Source organism: Diadema antillarum, unplaced genomic scaffold (assembly GCF_040938485.1).
Source record: "Diadema antillarum isolate AM-2024a unplaced genomic scaffold, OU_Dant_1.0 scf00000025, whole genome shotgun sequence".
Taxonomy (NCBI): Eukaryota; Metazoa; Echinodermata; class Echinoidea; order Diadematoida; family Diadematidae; genus Diadema; species Diadema antillarum.
In genome coordinates, this window is record NW_027270914.1 from 1,632,516 (window position 1) to 1,655,502 (window position 22,987).

Consider the following 22,987-nt stretch of genomic DNA (forward strand, 5'->3'; position numbering starts at 1 on the left):
CAGATGTAGTAACATGTGCTTCTTTTCCATTAAGCAGAAATAAGGCTCGTGTCGCTTGCTTCATCTTTGGTTAAAGGAGGGTGTAGATTGATTAGAGTACTAGTGTGTTCCTTTGTAGAGGGGCAGATTCTTTCACAGCCAGGGAGTTCATTCATTAGGGCAGGAAAGATGTTTGTCCATGCAGCATGCACCCAAAGCACATCTAAATGTTTTATGCCTCATTGCCCTGAACTGAACATTCACTGAGGCGATGACAAATGCTGTCATGTGGAGAACAAACTCTGTATTCTGCCTTAAAATATATATCATAAAGGTGCTAATACCATAATACAGTATTCATCGCATAATCGGGACAGGTTGGGAGTAGCAAACACGGCCCCTTTAAGCGAGGTGCCCGATTTCGCGATGAGTACTCACCATACACTAACGGCATACGACATGTACATGTAGTGCACACACACACACACACACACACACACATGCATACTGACGTACTGTACATGTACATGAATACACAACACGCTACCCCTCGGCGCGACCCTCCAGCTCTCCCTGCATTCTCGCAATGATGTAGAGTAATCGCAACCGGGTTCGATTCTTCTGTCAAACACGCGTGTACACGTAATCAATGTCAGCTCATAGTCTAGATTCATAAAACGTTACGTATTCGCACATACATTGAACCCTTCTCATCTTTCACACTCTCTCCCCCATTTCACTGAATACGTAACTGTTCATAGCCCTCATTTCAATCACGTAACTTTTGCCCAGTCACAACTGAGGAAGATTGTGACGTACACACAGATCACAGTGTACAGCTGTATTGAAAGTTGAAACCAAAGACAGTAGATAACAAGATACGAAGGCGCGCGATAACAATGGACTTTGCCCTCAGAGTGTATGACTGAGATTAAACAACACACACAGCCTGGGCTGTATGAGCGAGGCATGTTTTTTATTGGATGTGAGTCGAGTACGAATTGCAAGCGAGCACATGGCTTTGCTTATGTAGGGGAGAAGAATGTTCGCGAAGGCATGTGCTTTGCAATGGCATGGATACTTATACACGGCGCTTTCGTGGCTATGCATGTACATGTACTAGATGGACGGAGGTCAAAACACACCAATCCGAAGCTTGCTTTGTAAGTTTGTTGTAAACGACAACTGATACGGAATCTTTGAAATATTGTTGTGGTATTTTGGTAGATTTTTTGTGTAAAATATTAACAAAATCAAAGATCGCTTGAAGAAAAATTGTCCCGTTTATCAGAGGTCCCCGCCCGATTATCCAGTGAAAATAACGTGCGTTGGAAATGTTTCTGGGAAGCGTATATCATTTAAGCGAGGATCCCGATTATCAGATGCCCGATTATGCGATGAATACTGTACTTCACAAATTGGGACTTTCATGAATCGAGAGCTGCAGTAACGGATTGCAGAATACCTGCTGTCCCTCATCAGGATTCACAGGAAATCTAGCAATCTTCCCCCTTGAAGATCTCACATACCTAATATTTCTGGTAATAAGAGGACAACACTTGTTTTGAGAATATCTGTTTTCTCAAAGTGAAAAACACCAATGCGATTGGCATTGCTGCTGTGTTTATGTTATCGTATCTTATGTTGTGTTATCTTATGTTATATTCTGTTATGTTAAATTAAGACTTTATTCATATTAAATAAAGGCTAGCAAGATTGCACTTTAAAGGGCCTTATCTACCCTGTATGCTGATGCAATATTCTGTCTTTCATTTCTGCATGTCACCCCCAAGGTACATCTTCATCAGTTCAGACAAGAAAGAGCGAGGGCGCAAGACCAGTCTCTACCAGCAGATCTTCAAGGTCCTCGCCACGACGGAAAACGAAGTCTGTCTCTTCCCGGAGGAAGTCGACACCAAAATTTGCCAGGAGATTGCTTACTGCTTTGCCAACTACAGACACCCGTCGGCCAGATAGAAACCACCTCCACCACAAGGAGTGGGGGGACATGAAAGACCAAAAAGAAGAAGAAAAGAAAAAGAGGAAGAGCCAAGAAAGGGAAAAATAGTTTTATAATTCCAGCGAAGACAATTCAATGCATAAATGTTGTTACTTTCTCTTTCTCATAATTTCTGCTTCAAGCAGCAGCCGGACCAAAAGTATGCCAAAGTGTAAGCCGTGAGCAGACAATGGATTCTGTAGCAGAGGATATGTTCTCCTCCATTTATATTCCTGTCCAGAAAAAGTAAACCACAAAACAAAAGGAGCAATATACAGTAGAAGCCCCCAAAACCAACAGCAGTGTGAAACAGGCTTAATTATCAGCCAGTCACGAAATATTCCAGTAAGTAGCTGAAAGATATGTTTGATCCCTCTTCTGGTATGACATGTTGAAAATTTTTCTTCTCCGGTTCTTAGATCAATCAGACAGAAATGCATAACCTTCTTTTTCTTTGATCATAGAATATATGCAATGGGACGATCATGTCTGTAGAGTGGCCATTAACACTCCACGTCATGATAGAATGACCTTTGACCTTTGATCCCATCAATATGAGAGTGAGCAATGCAACTGCAGTCACTTCAAAAACATGAGGCTCCCTCCACACCCCTCCCCCCCCCCCCCCCAGGAAAAAAAAAAATGTTGGACTTCACATGATAAAACCAGATGTATGTAAATGAAAGTAAATTGTTGAAGGCCTTATTATTCAATTGCCTGTTCCTTCAAACTATCTACAAGGTTAAATGGTTTTAGCTTTTCTGAGCTAGACTTTGTTGCAGGCTGTAAATACGTTTGTGTGTTAGCATTTTTTTTTTCACCCAAGTATTGAAATTGAAATTGCAGTTTCTTTGGTTAATGTTTCAATAAGAAAATAACGAAATTGCAAATATTACTCTGAAATATCTGGAAAATAAAACACAAAGATGTTAACGCAGTGCAACTGAAATAGGTGTACATTTGTGACTTGATACACTTTGCTCATGGTGTTGTTTTAGATGTCGGTTCACTCTAGTAAAAAAAAAAAAAGGCAAAAACAAAAACAAATGTAAGAATAAGTTGGGTCACATGATGATGAATCTCATACATCAAGATTTGGATCTTGTTTTCTATATGTGTTTGATACTCAAAAGTTGTTCATTTTAGTAATAGACGTGATTTGTGTATGTTTTGGCCAATATGTGGCCCACTTTCTCATATTTTCATGACATTTGACTGAATAAGGTGCCATGTTCATCTCCAGAAATGGTTTACTGAATTATTTTGGCCACAGTATACGTTGTGGATTTCTCCGCTTAAGTCACAAATTTGATATTGAGAAATTTGGCACAAGTATTAGCACAGTATTAGATGACGATGAGACCTGTTTATATTCTGATATTAAATTTGCTATGTTTGCAAGGATGTAAGTACTGTCATTTTATTACTTTACACTGCACAGATTCATACAAGCTCAATTGGTGACATCACAAAGGTTGCTAGATTTGGGTGGCATTATTAGCGAATAAAATTTTCTATAAAGTGCACAGTCCACAGATTGGGCCCAATGCAAGACTGTACATACAGTGTATGTACATCCATTTTGGCCCTTTTCTCCACATGAGAGGCTTTTGGAAGCTCTTGCCCATTGTACATTGATGTTTAGTGTGAAAAAAAGAAACTCACTAGACATTTTGCGGCACTTGCTTGATGCATTGAAGCCACATAAAAGCTTGTAAAAACAAAGTTTCCGGATACCTGGATTACGTCTGTACATATTTGACTGTTGATGGATCTGGATCGTGTTTCCTATTTGTCATTTATTTTTTTCTTCAGTGTGCATGAAATGGGGTACAAGGTGACTGTGGTATGGTAGGCAAAATTTGCCTTTTTATAATTGTACATATCTGGATGTGTTGATATAAACAATAATTACCTTCTATTGATTCAATACGTTATATACATAACAGATATATATACAAAGAGTTGACCATTTCATTCATTTTCAGAGATGTGTTGCAATCATATATGAAATGATACGGTGTACATAGCTTTTGTACAGTTTGACAGTTTGTGTTATTAGAATTTGCCAAGTTACAAAATTTGATATGATTCATTTATTTGTGATTCACATTTCACCTACAGTATATTTTACATTTTCTATACAGTTACAGACAAAACTATTCTTTGTCCACGTAGTATTATAATGTCCAGCTGTGTGACGTGTGTCTAGAGTGACAATAACCATGGCAACACGCCCAAAGTGTGAGGGCTTGCCAGGTCAAAACACGCAAAGACTAGAAGTAGCAGTCCTTCTTTTCTAACCTGCGTGAAAAGCCCATTACAACAATTCATGAATGCTCAGCATAAGGCTTGTGTTAAATGTTTGTTTATACCAGACAAAAACAAACATGGCAGAGGTTCTCATCACATTCTCATTGTTAAAGTTTGTGTGTGTCTTTTGCAACCCTGAAAATTAGATTCCTTTCATATTGTAGTAGGAGGTAATTCAGACGTTTCCTCAGAATAATAAAACTGGAAACTTCTTTATTATGGAGGAAAACAATATTATAGATTTCCAGTCAATTCATTTGGACCTTGAAAAAATTCCAACCATTATTCTCGGTACAAAAGGGGAGTGTATTCCCGAGTGACATGGGATTAGTTTTTTTCATAAAAAAAAACAACAAATATTCAGTGTATAGGCATAAGATTTCAAATACAATGTTGAGAGACATTATTTGTCAACAGTGCATAATTTTGTAAAATTTGCAAATTGGATATACCATCTTTAAAGAAATAGAGAATTCAAACAACACATTCGGCACTGAAGATTATTAAAGTAGAATTTCTTTGAGATGAAAGGTCATCAATAAGATTAAGTAGCACTACACACTCTAATTGATAGCACCCCCATAAACACAAACACACACACACACACACACACACACACACACAAATAAGCAGCAATTCTGATGCAGTGTCCAAAAACACACATAATATTGTATGTTGTGTTCCAAGTTTACCTGGTCCAATATGATCTATGGCAATCTACTAGTATCTTCTCCTTCTTTCAGGTTTTTGATAACCAGTCAAGTTCCATCACATCTGCAAAATGTCTGTCTTTCTTTCTTTTTTCTGAGGTTTGAAAGTAAACACACTACTGGGTACTAGACGATAGTGAGTAAAGAATTTCTGGCCACTGAGATGTTTCTCGTATTCAAGAAAGGAAAGGTGTTATATTTGCTGCTGAGAGTGAAATGGGGGAAAATGTGCATTTCTCTTTTTGTAATGTACACGTGTATATACTGTAACTGTGAGTGAAATAAGAGGAGAGACATACTGATGTTCATGTGTGTTTCTATTGACCAAATATTTTACTAAGATGCATTTGCCATAAACTGTAATGTAAACTTGTATCATGTTATGATTTTAAATATTTATCTGTACCAGGATATTTTAGTGTACAAAAATTGTATGTTCAGCATTTTGTCTTGTTGCAATCATTATTTTGTGTGCATACGTTTACTATTAATGTGGTTTGTCTATGCAATGTACTAGTAACATGTATTGCTTTAAAACAAGCATCATTCTTTGTCAGTCCCATGCCCAGGATTTAAAGAATATGCGCAACACAGACAGACTGACAGCGCTACATACAGCTTGCTTTATGAATTTTACATTCAGAGGTGCCCTATGAATTAAACCTACTTGAATTTGTAACTAAGATGAATTCATGTCCCTGGCACAAAAAGAGTGCACAAAAATACAGAAATACTGCACTAGTATGGATGTTGTACCTTCTGGAGACTATATAGCAACCTCTGATTGACAGTTGGAAGAAGTGTTGACATGAGTAGAGACAAATTCTTGTACAGTGACATGGATTGCTGAAAAACTTTGCATTAGTGAAGTTTCCTAGGAAATCGGTTAACCAAAGAGCATCAAACAAAAGATTTTGAACTGCAAATAGTTATAACTAAATGTTTGACGTACATATAATGAAGAAATATACCACTTAATAGCAGTAAGAGGGACAAAAAAAAAGTAAAGATTCATCTGCTGTTTAGTCCAATGGTACAAACGCTATAGACTTTATGGCAGATCTTCTAATCATTCAGTGGGGTATCCTATACACAATGCACTGTTTAAAATGGGGTTATCGAATGTTTCCATTATACAATGTGGTGTAAATGTATGAAGCTCTGAAACAGTCATGTGTAGCTTCTGTGTGTCTGCTTGTGTGTGTTTATGTGAGCATCTTTATTTAATATTTGCTTTTTAAAGGTTTGAAACTGTATTTTAATGCGCTGTGTGAGTTTGTATTCAAACTGTATGAACATGTGGACAAGAAGCTTACAAAGAGGCAAATCTCGGTAACATATCAACATCTGGATGACGCAGCGGGCTACTCTTGTAATTGGAAAATAAGAATAAGTGTCTAATATCAGGGAGCAGAATAGGGTACATTATGTTCACATTTTAAATGTACCTTTTGTTGTGTTTCATTTTGTATTGCTCCATTTCTGGCTCATATTAACAAATTTCAATTGTTTGACACTTCAATCTAATTTACATGCTGCCAGCCAAAGGTTTTGATGCTTTTTCAAATAAAACAAAATGCAAGAGCAGTGTGTATTAACCACATGACTTTGTGAATTGAGAGTCGACCAATAATCATTTGAGGTGTTTTGTTAAATTTTTGCTCTTGTACAGAAAACTTGCATATGGTTTGAATATGCAACTTGTTTTCACTGTATGAGATGAAAGGTGACTTCGTATCTGTGTTGCACCTTGGGATGCAAGTGTTTGGGGCTTTAAGATTTAGAGATTGTGTTATGAGTTACATTTTGATTGTAATACACTGTGTTCAATACAAGAGCTCACTGTTGATATATATTTACTTGAATATTCCATGTGTTATGTTGGAGTTATACAAATATTCTATGAATAACGTTTTGAATATGCTGGGGTTTGCTTGTGTTACGTACAGCACTTTTTGCCAAAAAAGGTGAATAAATTATAAAAAGTCTTTAAATGAAATATCCGTGTCCAGTTTTTTCTTTGTACACAGGGCACAAAGGTGCCAGTTTCTTGAAGGTCTTCTCACATATTGCCAATGTTCTTTGCCAGAACTAAACAAGAGCACAAATTAACAAGGACTCCGACATACAATGGCATTTGGAAAATCACAATTGGCTGTAGCAAAACTGTCATGCAAGATATTCTAGTGAATTGGAGCTGACGGCCTTTTTTTGTGGCATGAAATTTTCATTAACTGCCACTGGCATCCAATGCATATAATAGTGTAAACACGCACTTTCACATGTTTTTTTTTCACGATTCTTTGCTCTCGCAAAATTCGAAAAATTAAAATGTACACGAACATTTCTGGTTTCAGTACCATCATCATCATAGCAACGGTGCAATGGAGCGTATCCAAACTCTTTATCATAGCCTGCCACTGCTGATTTTTGTTGCTAATATATCCACAATGTCCGTACAATGTATTACCAATGTTCTTTATAATAGGGATGCAATACTATTGCCCTGCTGTATTAGTTATCCCCAAACCAATAAATATGCCCTCTGGTGTAGCTCTGGTGAGCCAAATCGGCTGGATTGACAGCACTTTAACTTGACCAAGACTAAGAACCAGAAAGCTTGCCCGATTACTGCCTGACATAACAACAAATACATGCAGAGTACCTTCAAAGTATTGAAATGAATTAAATGTATTGAAATAAATTAAATGTATGGTGGATGGAGCAGTTACATGTACTACTAGGGCCAGACAAGTTTGGTATCCATATTAACTGAGCTGTTGGCTGACGTACATTGTAGTTACTATAGGGTGGTGTACAGTGCATTCCCAAGAAAAACGAACAAAGTTATAACAAAATTTTGTTCCCGCAAAGTAAAAATTCTGGTCAAAAATTTTTATCTAGATATCTTTGTATTCTCTATTTGTTTGTCACCTGTACTATTGTGTGACAAACTATTCCATCTACCTTTGTGTGCATTAAATGTAATATGGTAGGTTTTCTTCATTTGTGTTTTAATATTCAGATATGCCTTATACCGTATCTGCAAGTTACTGATTCTGTCTGAGAACATAAAAAGCATCCAATGTTTATATCTGTAATCATTTCAATTTATTGGATTGTAAACATCACATACACGTACATAACATACAAATATATAGTACAGGTAAATTTTGCACATAGAGAACTAATCCCTTGTTCACAATCAAAGCAACAATGATGCAAGAATAGTGTATAATATGAATACCAAAATGACATGTATGCAAGTAATGTAATACTTTACACCAGATGCTAATGAAGTACCAGTGGTAAGCACATTTTCCTTGTACATTGTAGCACAGCTGTAATACATTTATAAGGAAATGAGGCAGACTATATAACAATAGAAAAAACATCTGGAATGTCATTCTTTGTTTAGAAAAAAAAATGTGGAAAATTAACTCAGTATCACTGAATTTTCTTTAAAAATTTGCACACAAGCAGTACTTTTTTTTTTACTGTTGTATCATTTCTTATCAGGGAGGAATACTACTAAATGGTCAAAATGTGAAACTTGCTAAGATTCAGATATGTATAGTATCTTTTACTTTGAATTATATAAGTATTGACAATTGTGAGTGTGTAAAATTAGGTTCTAATGACATGCTTAGCTCAGTCCTTGTCTCTTATTCTGTCAGAACATGCTCGACATGTTTCGCGCATTGCGTCAACACTTCACATGTAATGATAGCGCACAAAAAACAAGATAGTAAAACTTGCATTAAACATATGATTAGTATCTCAGCCAAACTTCTACGAGTAACAGGTGACATATGATGTCAACTGTCCTGTTAGTACATTAACCTTGTGCAGGGAAGACAACCATGAAAACAGCATTGCAGTATTTTGAGGGCTGAAAAAGGTGTATTTTTGATGAAAAATAGTATTTGTACCTTTTCTGCAATACACATGTGTAGTAATATAATTTGGGAAGAACAGTATTTTCTATAAAAAACCTGCAGTATTTTTGACAAAAACAAAAAACTAAACCAAAAACAAGCCCAACAAAATACTGCAAAAGAGTAACAGTTGGCATCTCTGCCTTTAGAAACAGAAACCAGTTGAACTCTGCACTTACTGCACTTTGTATTTCTCGGAGGCAAGGACTGTACTGTACAAATTTTCTCGCTTCATCAGAAAGAATGTTTGATATTTATAGAAATGCATACTTGCTATCATAACAGGCTGGTATATCTTTACCTATTCACATTACAGATGGCAGAATGTATACATTAAATTCTAATCTCTACGACAGATAACGAGGAAATATGACAGTGTCAGAACACATACATCAATTGCTATATATATAAGTTTACATTCATATATGCATTTCACATACTTGCATGTATTTCAGTACTCTCGTCCAACAATATAAACATAAATCTTAGTCCCTTAATAGGAACACAGAAAGTTTCGTAACTGAACTATTTGTCATAAATGCATAGTTACAGGCTTTTAAGAGCCTGCACTGAGGTATGACTTGCATAGATCGATGCAGTACATTACTCGTTTTTATACTTTTGTTGCCTCTTCAGATCACACGTAATCTTCTATTCAATCATCACATTGATACAAGTTTTCTGAAATGTGCAATGAAATATATAAAGCATGTCCATACACAAAGTAAAACCTAATTCTACTATTAGTAGATAATGTAATATACCGGTACATGGTTTCAGACTTGGAAAATAACTCAAGTATGAATGCATTCATGCATCACGCTATAACCGTACACGACAGCCAACCTGAATCACAATTTCTCCCGTGTTTCTGAAATCATATTTCACAAATTGTAGCCGAGAATGCTTGATTCTGAGAGTGAAATTAGGCATTTCAGACACATAATAACAAACGGAAACATTTTGTCGTACGAAATGCCTCTTCAACTCAAAATAGATGCATGGTGGAAAAAAAAAATCGACCTAACGAACTTCAGTATCATTGTTGATTGGAAGAGTGTCCGGTGTGGCGTAAAGATTGTCAACTGCCCTCTTCTCCTCAGTGGGCTGTAGAGATAAAAGTGAGTATATTTGGTCATTTATTCCTAGTAATGGTGATAATGATAACAATATTAATGAATACGAAACAAAATTAAAATCAAACATGGTATTACATTTACCAAGTTCTTAAACTTAAAACTCACTGGCACACCAAGCTACATTACAAAAAGATATAGGTTAATAAAATCATACATTGTATTACATTTTCAAACTTCTTGTGCTTAAAACTCACTGGCACACCGAGCTACATTACAAAAAAAAATATACAGGCTAATCACTACATGTGAGAAAATCTCTGCATCTGGTTTGTGATACCAAAATAGTCTCTAGTGTTACGGGGGTGAAAGGTCACAGTAAGACTCAGCCATCATGGTTGTGATTTTCAGAGTTAGGGGGTGAAAGGTCATAAAGGATTCTGCCATCATGTTTGTGATTTCAGAGTTAGGGGGTGAAAGGTCACGTTAGGGTTCTTCCATCATGGTTGTGATTTTCAGAGTTAGGGGGTGAAAGGTCACGTTAGGGTTCTTCCATCATGGTTGTGATTTTCAGAGTTAGGGGGTGAAAGGTCATGTTAGGATTCTGCTATCATGTTTATGATTTTCAGAGTTAGGGGGTGAAAGGTCACATTAGGATTCTGCCATCATAGTTGTGATTTTCAGAGTTAGATGGTGAAAGGCCACGTTAAGATTGCACAGATTAACTTACCATCGCTTCTTCTGGGTATTCCCCAAACATATTGGTGTCTACCTCTTGTAAGGCAAACTGTGAATGGAAATAGAAGGGGTAAAAGGGTTACATTACAGTGCACATGGCAGGTTGCACATTGTGGTTGCAGTTACCATAGCAATGATCAGAATACTTGCAGCTGATTGGCTACTGTCTAGCTGTTACTATGGCAACTTATTAAAGCCCTTTACTGTTTGTGTCTCTGAGTACAAGGTACATTGCTCATGATGTACTAGAAATAAAGCAAGAACAAGCAAGTGAGCATTTGAGAGTGAAATGCATACTGAAGTGAAGCCATAATCATATTCAACATGAATTGAAGGCAATTTCTGTATTCAACACCCACAGAAATCACCATTTTTATGATTTTGCCGTGTCGACAATTGCATTAAAAGCAAGAGAACGTTAACAAAGAAGGGTGAAGATGTGCAATGACAGATCTTTTAAACAGTTATCACCCAAAATCATCACCCTCTATAAATGCATTTGTAAGATCGCAATGGCAAATAAAGATCAGCAGTTGCGATCCTACAAATACATTCGTACAGAGAGTGACAGCTGACTGAAAAATAAAAAATAAATAAAAATATGATTGCATTTTTTGGGATCAAATTCAAACTAAAATGTCAGATAATCCTGGCAAACAATGAGAATGCCAGAGGACATGTCTGTGAGAATGGTATGAGTGGACTTTTAGCTAAAAGGAGCCAGCCAGATGGAAAAAGAAATTACAAGTACAGCATACTCCCATTATTAAGTAGGCCTCAGGACTGGCAGTTTTCTTTTGTTGTCATGAAAATTTTGTTATAACCAAACAACATAGTGTATACAGATACAGGGATGATAATTTTGGGACCTCAATTTTGATCTTGTTGTAACAAGAATTTCATTATAACTGTATTTGTTATAACAGGAGTGAACTGTACCATAGCATTCTCATACTAACATTCATGTTGCCGAAGTCAGCGTCGTAGCCAGGGTTGGCCATACCTCCTGCCATGCCCTTCACTTCATAATCCTTCCTGCAAGTTTACAAGACAGCAAGAAAAATATTCATCAACCTACAGCAGAAATCTCCCAGTGATTTCAAATACTGTAAAAGTGGATATGTTCACGTGAGTATTTTTTTGTACTCGCCTCAGTAAAATGAATTTTTGTGTGTTTTTAGTTCTGCGAAATCAAGACATTACATACTGGAACATATGGCAAACAAAAATATTTGCATGCTTTTCTTTTCGCGCTAGTTTCTGTTTGAGTGAAATGTGCAAATATTTCCACACCCTGGAAATTCCATTTTAAAGTATATTGCCACTTGTTCTCATCTCTCCATGGAATGCCCCAAGCAATGTAAAAACAAATTACATTAGCAGCAATAACTGTTACTTTAAATTTCATATCAGTATTTTTGAGTTTTAGTGTATGACAATTGAGATAAGAGGTCTCTTCACCCTAGGGACAATGTGCAGCTCCTGGCGTCCAAGTATTGATCCACGACATCAACATTTGATCCCTCACATCAACATTTGATCACTCACATCAACATTTGATCCCTCACATCAACATTTGACCCCTCACATCAACATTTGACCCCTCAAATGAACATTTGACCCCTCACATCAACATCTGACCCCAGAAATCAGCATTTGACCCCTCATATCAACATTTGTTCCCTCACATCAACATTTGACCCCTCATATCAACATTTGACCCCTCATATCAACATTTGACCCCTCACATCAACATCTGACCCCTTACATCATACCTCATTGACCTTCTCTTCCACAGGAACACAGCTGCGATGACAAAGATGATGGCCAGTGTTCCGAGCACGACGCACAGGACGATGATGAGGGTGGCTGTAACCAAGCAACACATATTGAGAGTTGGGGAGGTTATGTACTGAGCCTCTACAAAAAACTCCATCACTCCATGAAATATCATTTAGTGCGTAAAAATAAGTCTGCTTTTTCTGCCAAATGTTCGGCAACTCCAAGATCTTCAAGGAAAAGTGAGCTTGCTCTTAGGCAAACGTTCTACCCGTCCATTCTTATGGAAAAGTTACCATTTTAGTTTGGGAAAGTGAATGTTTTCTTTTCCCAGCACAACGACAGAGGTCACAACTTGCCTCTTTCAGAAGGCTGGGGGAAATGTATTACCCTTAACATTTTACAAGTCAAGGGAAAGTGTACTTTTCTTTTCTTTTTTTTAAATTGACAAAATATTGTAGCTTTCTCACCCTGCACTGACAGCATGTGGATTCAACCAAAACTTTAGAAGGGATTGTCTGATAGACTTTATTTCAATGGGGTGTGTTTAATCTTGACGATGACTGTGTAAGGTAAATTCCTTTAAAGATATACATCTACACCTGTAAATCATTAGCAGTGACAATACAGTTTGCATTCACTGAATCCATCCATATGATAAGGATACATTCCCCTTTAAAGACAGCATCCACCCACAAACCATTAGCATCAGTAATACAGAACAGAACACTTTGGTCTGTATTCACAAAGGAGGTTTAAATTTAATCCATGGCTTATGTAAATTTCTTCTACATAAATGCATGTGACAGATTGCATATGACAACATACATCCAATGATAACCACCCATTAATACCCACATATGTATGGCACTTCTTTTTCAAATTTATTTTAGTCTGTGGACTACAATTAGACCATGGTTTGACTTCAACCACCTCTGTGAATACAGGCCTTTGGGACCCATCTCTGACCCAGAGTCCCAGGGTCATCCAGGTTTGTTAGACTCACTATTGTCTGTGCCTGGCTGGCCGGTGCCTTCAGGCTGGGTGGTCCACCCCTCTGTGGGCTCAGTGACTCTTCTTGTGGTCCCTGGTGGTCTACGTCCTGTCGTCATCTCAGCTGGAGCAAGCAAACAAAATCATGCAACCCATTAAAATATTACTTGATATCATCATAGATGTCAGAGCCAAGAAAACTGCAAGTTATGAGGCTTTTTCAAAAATTCTGAGTCCACATGTATTGAATGTCAGGCTTTTCAGTTTTTTATGGGACATGTTCCAGTGGTGTTTAAATAGACATACAAATAGACATACATATGCATTCCATATAATGGCTGTTCTCCTAAAGCTGCAGGTGTCTTTTTTTAACATTTTCATGGCAGGGTTTTGGGAAAGAAGGTGGGACAAAAATCACTAGAAAGCTTTGGGAGTCTGGATAATCTACTGATGATGTTTTAATCACAGGTTGATGTCCGGGACTTTATCAAAACTGGTGGACACTCACATGAGCTTCTTGAGTGTCTTTCCCTTCATTCAACAAGTTCTTGGTGGCCAGGTAACAGCCATCTGAATCTGTCTTGGTCACCTCACATTGATTTACTGCACATACATTTGTACCTGATCATAATTTCATGCTCATTCACAAGCTGTCCATAGACTAGTCTGTAACCGAGTCTACAAACCATTTACAATATTCATATTAAAAACAGTAGGGCTTCACATTTCATACAAAAGCAACACTTTGACTTGTATTTAACATGTCAAATAACATCATCCTGGGCCCTGTTTTATGAAGAGTTAAAATTGATTATATAGTTGATTTCAACTGTAAGTCTATGGCAGCCTGTGTGGTAAGGAAATTTATAATCGATTATATCTTTTGATAAAACGGGGCCCTGAACATTTATGAAATCATTCAAAGACTATCAAATTCTTTACTTTTTTTGCTATCAGCAAAAATCTGCTTATATTGTACATAAAATCACATGACATATAAAATGATAGAGGAGCTAAAGAAGCATCTGTGTGTGTGCATGAGTGGCTGCAGTACATACCCTGGGTAGTTGGGCCTGGTGTGGTGATGGTTGGTAGAGAGGTGGGAGAAGCCGCACAGTCTGGAGTGAAGGAGATATCGTCCACTGCTAGACTGGACGTTGAGCTTTGACCCTTCTCTCCCTCAATTATGACCTGATCATTAAAAAGAAGGGAGTTTGCTGGACTACATACATGTACATAATGTATACTTACGCTACTGCTACTGCTGCTGCTGCTACTACTACTAGACACTTCTTCTGCTGCTACTTCTACTACTACTGCGACTACTACTACTACTACTGCTACTACTACTGCTAACATCACTTCTTTTGCCTGCTACTGCTGTTATGCTGCAATTCACATATTTTGTTGTTGTTGTTGTTTTACAATCAACTGACCTATGGCGATTATGCAAAAATGGCTGCAACACAAAAGTCATTATCGATACACTATACTTTAACCTGTTGCCTCCTATACATACCTGAGTATATGTTTTCCACATGACTATACAGCTGTACATGGCACATCCACTGTCGGCAACCAATGTGTAATGTTTTCACAATCATAGATAAGAATGAGTGGAAGGTGTGAGCACACACACAAACTGACCTGGAAGACAGCATCACTGTCCAGATCCACTGACCCCCTGACCCACATGAGTCCCTGGTCAGTGCTGTCTGTCCAGCGCTGCAGTAGAGGGCCTCCTACAGATGTCCTGGTGTACACTCTCAGATAGCCACTGTCCTCACCACTCTTGTAGTAATAGAATCGCATCTGAGCAAAGGATGGAGTAGAGCAGAGTTTCTTCATTGTTTTGTCAATTTGTTGATATTCTTTTTTCATTTACATCTTTGGTAAGAACTACATGGTGCAAAATAATATGGAATGATATCTGATGGGTCTTTTATAGCCAACCCTGTTTTCAAAATTCAGTTTCTTTTACATGTTTCCTTTTTGCAAGGACTTACTCCCATTTCCCACAATGGTCTTTAAGGTGAGTCATTTACCACCTTCTGTCCTTGTTCTCCGAGTCCTCACTGTCAAAACGAAGACAACATCAGACTGATGTCACTTAGCAAATTAATTTGGAGTTAAGAGCTCATTGGCAAGCAAAGGTTTTTGCAAGACCAGTAGAATTTTATTCATCGTTTTTCTCTAGATTTTCTCACATACAAGTAAGTATCATGCACATGCTATTCAGCAATCACAGTCCACACAAAGTTTCATTAGGTGTTGCAATGTCAAAATGTTTGGGTTGTTTTAAGGACTGAGGCTTGTGTAGATATTTGCTGTGGCTGGTATAATTTTGTGATCTAGATTACGTTGGTTGGTCTTGTGATTGAAAGCTACCCTGCATCAGACTGGGGCACAATACACATGATTTTTAGAAGTACAATATGCATTCTAACCATCACAAACATTTGACAAAAAAATCTACCAAGGATATACCTCTTGACTGTAGATGATCATCTTTAACCCTAACTAACCTCCCAGGCCCCCCTCCGGATCTCGGCCGTCGACCGCGCGATTGCGACGAAAATTGGCACACGCATTGCCTATGATGTAATCTAAAGTACCATGAAGGTAATTTTCTCAAAAATAATCATTTACACTAAATTATGCTAATTTATGCATAATGATGCATGAAATCAGACAATTTGGTATAAATCACTAAATAAAGTTCAAAACAGGCACATTTTTGGTGTAAATATTCTTTTTAGTGTCCTTAAGCAAATGTAAGAGAAAAAAATTGCACAATCAGAAAAAAATTTCCTAAGTATTTTATTGTTTTTTGAATTTCTTATGTATTTCTTTGTTTTTTCGACTTTACGTTTTTCATTGTTTTTTCGATGAAATTTGTCCGTGACATTGTTCCGAACAAGAAAATGCGTTATTAATTGATTTTAATCAATAAACCCCCAAAATAATCATGCTTTTATGAAATTTGCCTGTAAACACAGTTTGCATTGAAATTGTACACAAATTCACGTTTTTGAGCAATTTTTGGTCTGACATGCACGTGCATATTTATGCGCAACTTCGGAACCGCGCACCCGGGCATCGCAAATTTGGTGTCAAAAGATGCGGGAGACTCGAAAGAAAAAAGTCATGAAACGTCGCGGCGATAGCTTCTCGCGATAGCGATACATCCCGCGAAACGTCGAGGGGGGGGGCCTCGGAGGCCCCCCCCCGGCTTAGTTAGGGTTAAGACCAATTAAGAAAAACAAATACAAAGAAAAATATATATTTTACTAAATACTCGGGATTCTTAGATGATTCGACACTCAAGAAATGTTCTGATTTTAGGATAATTATGCATGTGTCTAGATCAAAATGAACTTCAATTCTAAGACTGCTAAAAAAAAAGGTGTCACTGATGTAGATTTTTACAAACCTTGCAATCAGTCGTGCTAGCCTGGATGATATAGCTTCCAAGTCGCGCTTTCTCACCAGACTGGACCTCATTGCTACGATCTATTACCATGTAATATCCTGCCGAGACAATACAAAATGTTTACATTTAGGTCATCTACACACATAATACAACCACACACACACATACATCCATACTTTCAGCATAAATAGTTTACACTGGGCCCCATTCATGACACGTTGCTATGACAGCAGATCTTGCTGGAATGGCAAGTACCATGGTGATGACAAGAATCCAGCTTCCCTATTGGTTGTTGCTATGGAAAGGTGCTACTGTATTCCAGCATGAGATATTGTCCTATTTACTTGTATTATGAAATGGGATGGCTTAATAAATGAATAGATGATAAACACGTTTTCAAAGCACAGCACCCATACAGTAAATTCTATTGTGAGAATACTCATGTGAACACTTTTTATAATGATGTGAATTCCAAGAGAAGAGTAAAAGTGATTTTTGTACCAGATGCATCATCTTGGGTGTGGTCGTAGGTCAGTTTGGAGTTCTTGTTTGCCTGTACCAGCTCCCAGTCAAAGTCGTCGGCGTCGTTGACCTGGACCCAGTCACACATGCTGCCCTCAAAGTTGCATTGTCTGTAGGAAGCTGTCAAGCATCGGGAGCAAGAGAGATAAAAGTATCAGGAGTGACCCACCTACATCACAAGGCCTGCCACACATCTTGTTAACCTGTTGAGGATGGGATAATTTTGCTACAACATATATTTTCCATAGACGCCTGCCCGGGTATACTTGGGACTCATCTTCAACAGGTTAAAATCGCGTTACCAGGACCAGTAACTTTCTCTATTTACTGCCATAGACATCACAGCCCATTGGCAATCGCCGATGCTGTAATCCTTTTTTTTTTTCAACCTTTCCATCACAGCACTCTATGACTGGTACACATGTACCTCATTGTAAACATACTAAAAAAGAGACCAGAGGAATAAAATCAAGTCTAGCTGAAACAGGAATGGAAAATCAGGACTACCAAAGTCACCTCCTTTAAAACAGTATCTTGTTAAAAGTGAGCTCATTATAGCAGGGGTTCCATATAGCACTATAGCATATACACACATGCATAAAACTGATGCTAGCATGACACACACACAGAGGTACACACACTTATAGGACTAACACACACAATTATATTAAAGTGGTTTGTATCTGAAGTATGCAATAGACTACACTCCCAGCCTTACTGCAGCTTGATTCGTCACTGCCCAGTGCATCGTCCATACAGCAGTCCTTGGCCATGTCGCACCGTTTCTCCTCAGGGTAGCAATTGTCCACCACGCACTGCAGCTGACCGACTGGACAGGACTGCGTGGAGACCGCAAAGTAGCAGTTATCAAAGCGGATGTCGTCTATGGCGTAGCCTCCAGCTTGTTGGGAGGTCTGCTGGTTGCCGGCTTCAATCAGAATCTGTGGACAAAACAAGGCAGATGTCACCTGAATTAACTGACTGAGTCTCAGAAACCACTGTTCTGTGATTTGAAGCTGCATCTTTTAACTATTTTTTTGCTACTCATCGAAGTCTTTCATAAAATCAAAAAAGAAAAAAAATCACAAATGGAATGGCATAATTAAATTTCATAGAATTTCAGACACAACACCAATTTGCTTTCTGTATTTGCAATGTCTGTTTGTTGAGGAACAATGTGAAAAAATGAAAGTGATGGAAAAAAAATACTGAATTAGACTGTATGTAAAAACGATCGTGCCTCAGTTTGAAAGGGGCACAAAGCATCTCAGTGTGAAAGGGGGGGGGGGGGGGGGGGGGGGCACAGAGTCTCAATGTGAAAGGGGGCACAAAGAGCCTCCCTGTAGACCATACCTGGAAGTCTGTCAAACAAGGAAAGATTGGCACCACGACTTGCTTCCACTGAGTAATGAAGTTACTCCCATCGTCAATCTGCAACAGCGCCCTCTCCTGGCTGTCCACCCGCCGCCGGATCTCCAGGTTGCCGTAGGTGGCGCCGTAGCTGTAGTACCAAAGCGAGATTTCGCAGTTGGTGCCGGCCATGCTGAACGTTGGGCTGACCAGGGCTGCCCTTTCATTTTGGCGACTGCTGGTGCCATCCACATAATAATAGATACCTGTGAGCAGGGAACCATCGGGATACTCTCTGTCAAACGACATCGCCCAAATTAGTACAATACAGATCATGCCAGAATTGATGTAGTGATTTGATTGGTGTTACACTGCGCTGAAGTAGGATGCTAATCTTAAATGCTTTATTGATGCCTGGAATGTGTGTATGGCTGTCATATTCCTCCTTTGCATTGGCATTGTTACTACATCCTGGGACTGATCCTAGCCACAACAATTTGCTTGTGAATTAGCGTAGTCCTACTACCATTACATGTTACGTACATGTACCTGCAATATCACGCTGAGATGGAAAAATCTTGCTTTGTTGAAAGGTTACAGTTATGTTTGCCATCAAGCCATTTTGCACAATTTCTAGTATCACAGGTTTAATGGCTCCCACAGTAGGTCACAGAGTAGCAATCATGACTGTAATTGGTGCAGCCTAACAGACTGCCTGTCAGGCTGTCAACTACTGTACATGCCATACATTTGGCGAGTCTAATTTTTCACAAATCCGGAATTCCCAACAATTTCTTGAGTAGTTAAATTTGTGATTGTGGGGTACAGTACTGAACAGAGAAAACCTACATCATGTGTGTGCACGTCACATTCACGCCGGAATGAGGGTTAATATTTTTGCATGTCTTAAAATTTGCAAATAGCACCTGATGGATGGACTACCCAAAAACATAATGCCTCCGGCAACGCTTCATGGTGAGGCATAACAATGCAGTGTTCACCTAACAGTTCGAGAGTTGGGGATTCAAGCCTTGATGAGATTCTAAGCACTGTGCGGTAGTGAGTTATCATACTATCCCCTCTAGATTGAGGCAAATACACTCTATGCCTCAGAAAGGAATGATTATTGACTAATTGTGTTTCAGAGTCACAAGTCAAGGTCACAAACCTGTATCATGCCACAGATCCTATCTCACCTCCTTGGGTAACAACATGGTGGAGTAGTTAAATCCCTCGCTCAGTCACACCCAAAAATGAGGCAAAGATACTGACACCTGGTAGTTCACCCCACCATGAGTATAAGGTGGTTGGATAAAAGTTCATTTTGCCATAATCAATTGTAATTTACCTGTTTGATGAGACTTTCACCTACTGAATCTTTAGGCTTCTTCAGATCGATCGCTACTGCAACAAAGAAAGTTGTTTTTCCACAAGGTGGTGCATGCCGCTCTGAGAGAATGGGATCATATATTGAAGAAAGCGAGTAGGCCTATTGCCCCAGGTCCCGGTTGAAAGTTTTTCCTTGTTGCTTGTGAAAGTGAATGGCTTCCTTATCCATCTTGAGGTTTTTACAGAATCTCTGGCTAGAATGGATGGATGGCAAAATGAACTTTTATCCAGTTGACAATTTAATCAGATGAATCTTTGCACCAATTTGAAGAATATTGGGTGTCTTCACCCCAGCACATCACGCTATACCACTATTAAAATTAATCACACCCTTCCCCACCCCACTCACTCACCAGCTGGGCTTCCTGTAGTGTGGTCAGAGTCTGGTCCAGTGAAGCTATCGGAGGCAGAGTTATTGTACCTTATCCAATCAAACTGATCACCGGTTGACTGGGACCAGGAGCACATGTCATCCTCAAAGTCACACACAGCAGCTGTTGGCAGACATCAGAGAAACAAACATCAACACAATAGATAAAGAATACTGTGAAACAGATGAAATACAGTTGGATGGACAGACAACTGGACAGACAAACAGAAAGGGAGTGACACACAAACAAACATATATTTTACACATGCAACCATATCCCATACAAACAAGTTTGCATGTGAGTGCATGCATATTATCTTTTCCAATTATCTTTTCTATGTTTTTTCATTATCATCAATCATAATTAAAAGGAAAATAAATACACACAAGAATATGGCAGCTAGTTTTCTACTTACTTACACTGTTTGTTCATATCAAATAAATTTGTACACATCTGTGTTATCTGTCCAGCAGGGCCTACTACTGTAAAAGTGGATATTTTCGCGCGACTCATTTTTCACGTTTGGCCGGGTAAGAAGAGTTTCACATGTTTTTGATTCCGCGGAATCAAGACATCACGCACAGGAACATGCGACAAGCAAAAATATTCGCGTGCTTTTATTTTTGCACTATTTTCTGGTTGCGCTATATACGCGAAAATTCCAACATCGCGAAAATGTCCACTTTTACAGTATCTACCACACAAAAAAATATATATAATTGCTGTATATGTACTATGTGCAAGTTTTGAACTCCACACCAAGCAGAGTGTAACTGAAATATTCCGGAGACAAGCACTCTGTAAAGAGTGCCAAAGTAGTGATGTTGCCATCTTTTGTTACAGCTCTGCTTCACAAGAAATCCTTACAAAATCCTAACAGACAGTGGGTTGGAACCACAAATACGAGCATTGCTAGCATCTGTGTTCATAGATATTCAGGCTATATGAGGTTGCTTAGAACCAGTTTCCATGGCAATAAATGGCCAGGATATCACACTTTAGGACTCTATAACAGAGATGGTGCAGGATTGTAGTCAGTGAGAAAAGGCCTTTAACCTTTTAGGTGTAAATAAATTCGCTGTAACACACATTTTTCATGGACTACTGCCTGTGTATACTCCTGATTGGTCTTCAAGGGGTTACTGTATATGCCATATAATTAGCCAGACTAAATTTTTGCGATCTGGGCTGCCCTACAATTTTGCAAGTGGTTACACATAAATTTGTGAGCTTGTAGTACAGTACTGAACAGAAAAATGAATTTGTGCACATCACACTCATATCACAATCAGAGCCAATATTTGTCCATGTCTTTAAATTAGCAAATAGTATCTGACTAGCAAATTCGTGAAAATAAAAACCTTGCAAAATATTCAGCATATACGGGAATAAATACTCACGGCAGTCAGCCTCATCTGAGAGGTCATCACAATCGTAGACAAAGTTGCAGAAGCGTTCCATGTCAATACAGGTGCCATCGTCACAAGCTCTCTGGTTTGGATCTCCACAATGAGGGCTCCCTAGTATTGTACAATTGAAGAAAGAATGGTTGCTATCCATGCTAGGCTCTGAAAAATCATACTTGGTCCATTAAAGAAACTGGTGATATATCTTATCAGGACATTTATATTGTATCACCCGTGGACAATTAATTAACTGTGTTATTTTGTATGTTCTTATTTATTGTGTAAAGTACCAATGGTAGGTGCTTTACTACTTTGATCTTTAAATGTGATTGAAGTTGTTTTGTTTTTAAGAGGTGATAAATAAAAAGTCTCAGTTTTAAGATGTGAATTGGGTGGAAGCTTTGTCTGCAAGGAAACCCATCACTCACCTGTGGGAGTCAAGGTATCCGGTAGAGTCTGATCGGGGTCCTTCATACAGCCTGGTGAGAAGACGATGTCATCCAGAGCTATGCTATCATCATCACCACCACTGACTCCCTCAAAGTACACCTAGGGGTCACAAGCACATTGGAGAATGAAAAAAAAAAATAGTGTAATGATAATAATATTATCATACATCATAATACTATTATTACATTACACAAGAATATATTGTGATCTTCTTTAACCAGGGTAGCCTCTTCAGTGTTGCGACTGCTCTGACCAGAGAGCTCTGCCATTAGTATTACCCTCGCACTGTTAGGTACCCATCTAGACACCTAGGTTGAAAGGGACATGGTGGATATAAACATCGTATAAGGATGTAGGCTCATGAAGGGATTCAAACTCAGGACCTCTGATGGAAAGTCAGGAGTTCAATCTACTATTAAACTATAAAGTTTATGACATACAGCCGTAACTACAGATATTTTTCTTGCAAATGGTCCAGTGTTCAAAACAAACCAGTTTGTGCATGGTTGTGCTGTTAAACAAAACATGCCAAGTTGACAAG

General features: G+C 38.4%; 2 protein-coding genes across 2 annotated transcripts in view; one reads left to right on the forward strand and one right to left on the reverse strand.

Annotated features, from left to right (window-relative positions):
• The window catches only part of LOC139733950 (uncharacterized), a 74,587-nt gene extending 72,631 nt beyond the window's left edge, over window positions 1-1,956 (forward strand). Inside the window, exon 9 of the mRNA XM_071644766.1 lies at window positions 1,773-1,956. Coding sequence (XP_071500867.1) covers window positions 1,773-1,956 — 184 coding nt within the window. The remainder of the gene's footprint in view (window positions 1-1,772) is intronic.
• Window positions 1,957-9,962: 8,006 nt separating this feature from the next.
• LOC139733961 (MAM and LDL-receptor class A domain-containing protein 1-like) overlaps window positions 9,963-22,987 on the reverse strand; it is a 59,183-nt gene continuing 46,158 nt past the window's right edge. The window contains exons 22-35 of the mRNA XM_071644777.1: window positions 22,425-22,545; window positions 21,991-22,110; window positions 20,573-20,713; window positions 18,834-19,096; window positions 18,199-18,421; window positions 17,460-17,600; window positions 16,959-17,056; window positions 15,173-15,337; window positions 14,584-14,716; window positions 13,539-13,649; window positions 12,502-12,622; window positions 11,713-11,788; window positions 10,746-10,802; window positions 9,963-10,046 (exon numbers count right to left, since the gene is read on the reverse strand). Coding sequence (XP_071500878.1) covers window positions 9,963-10,046; window positions 10,746-10,802; window positions 11,713-11,788; window positions 12,502-12,622; window positions 13,539-13,649; window positions 14,584-14,716; window positions 15,173-15,337; window positions 16,959-17,056; window positions 17,460-17,600; window positions 18,199-18,421; window positions 18,834-19,096; window positions 20,573-20,713; window positions 21,991-22,110; window positions 22,425-22,545 — 1,854 coding nt within the window. The remainder of the gene's footprint in view (window positions 10,047-10,745; window positions 10,803-11,712; window positions 11,789-12,501; window positions 12,623-13,538; window positions 13,650-14,583; window positions 14,717-15,172; window positions 15,338-16,958; window positions 17,057-17,459; window positions 17,601-18,198; window positions 18,422-18,833; window positions 19,097-20,572; window positions 20,714-21,990; window positions 22,111-22,424; window positions 22,546-22,987) is intronic.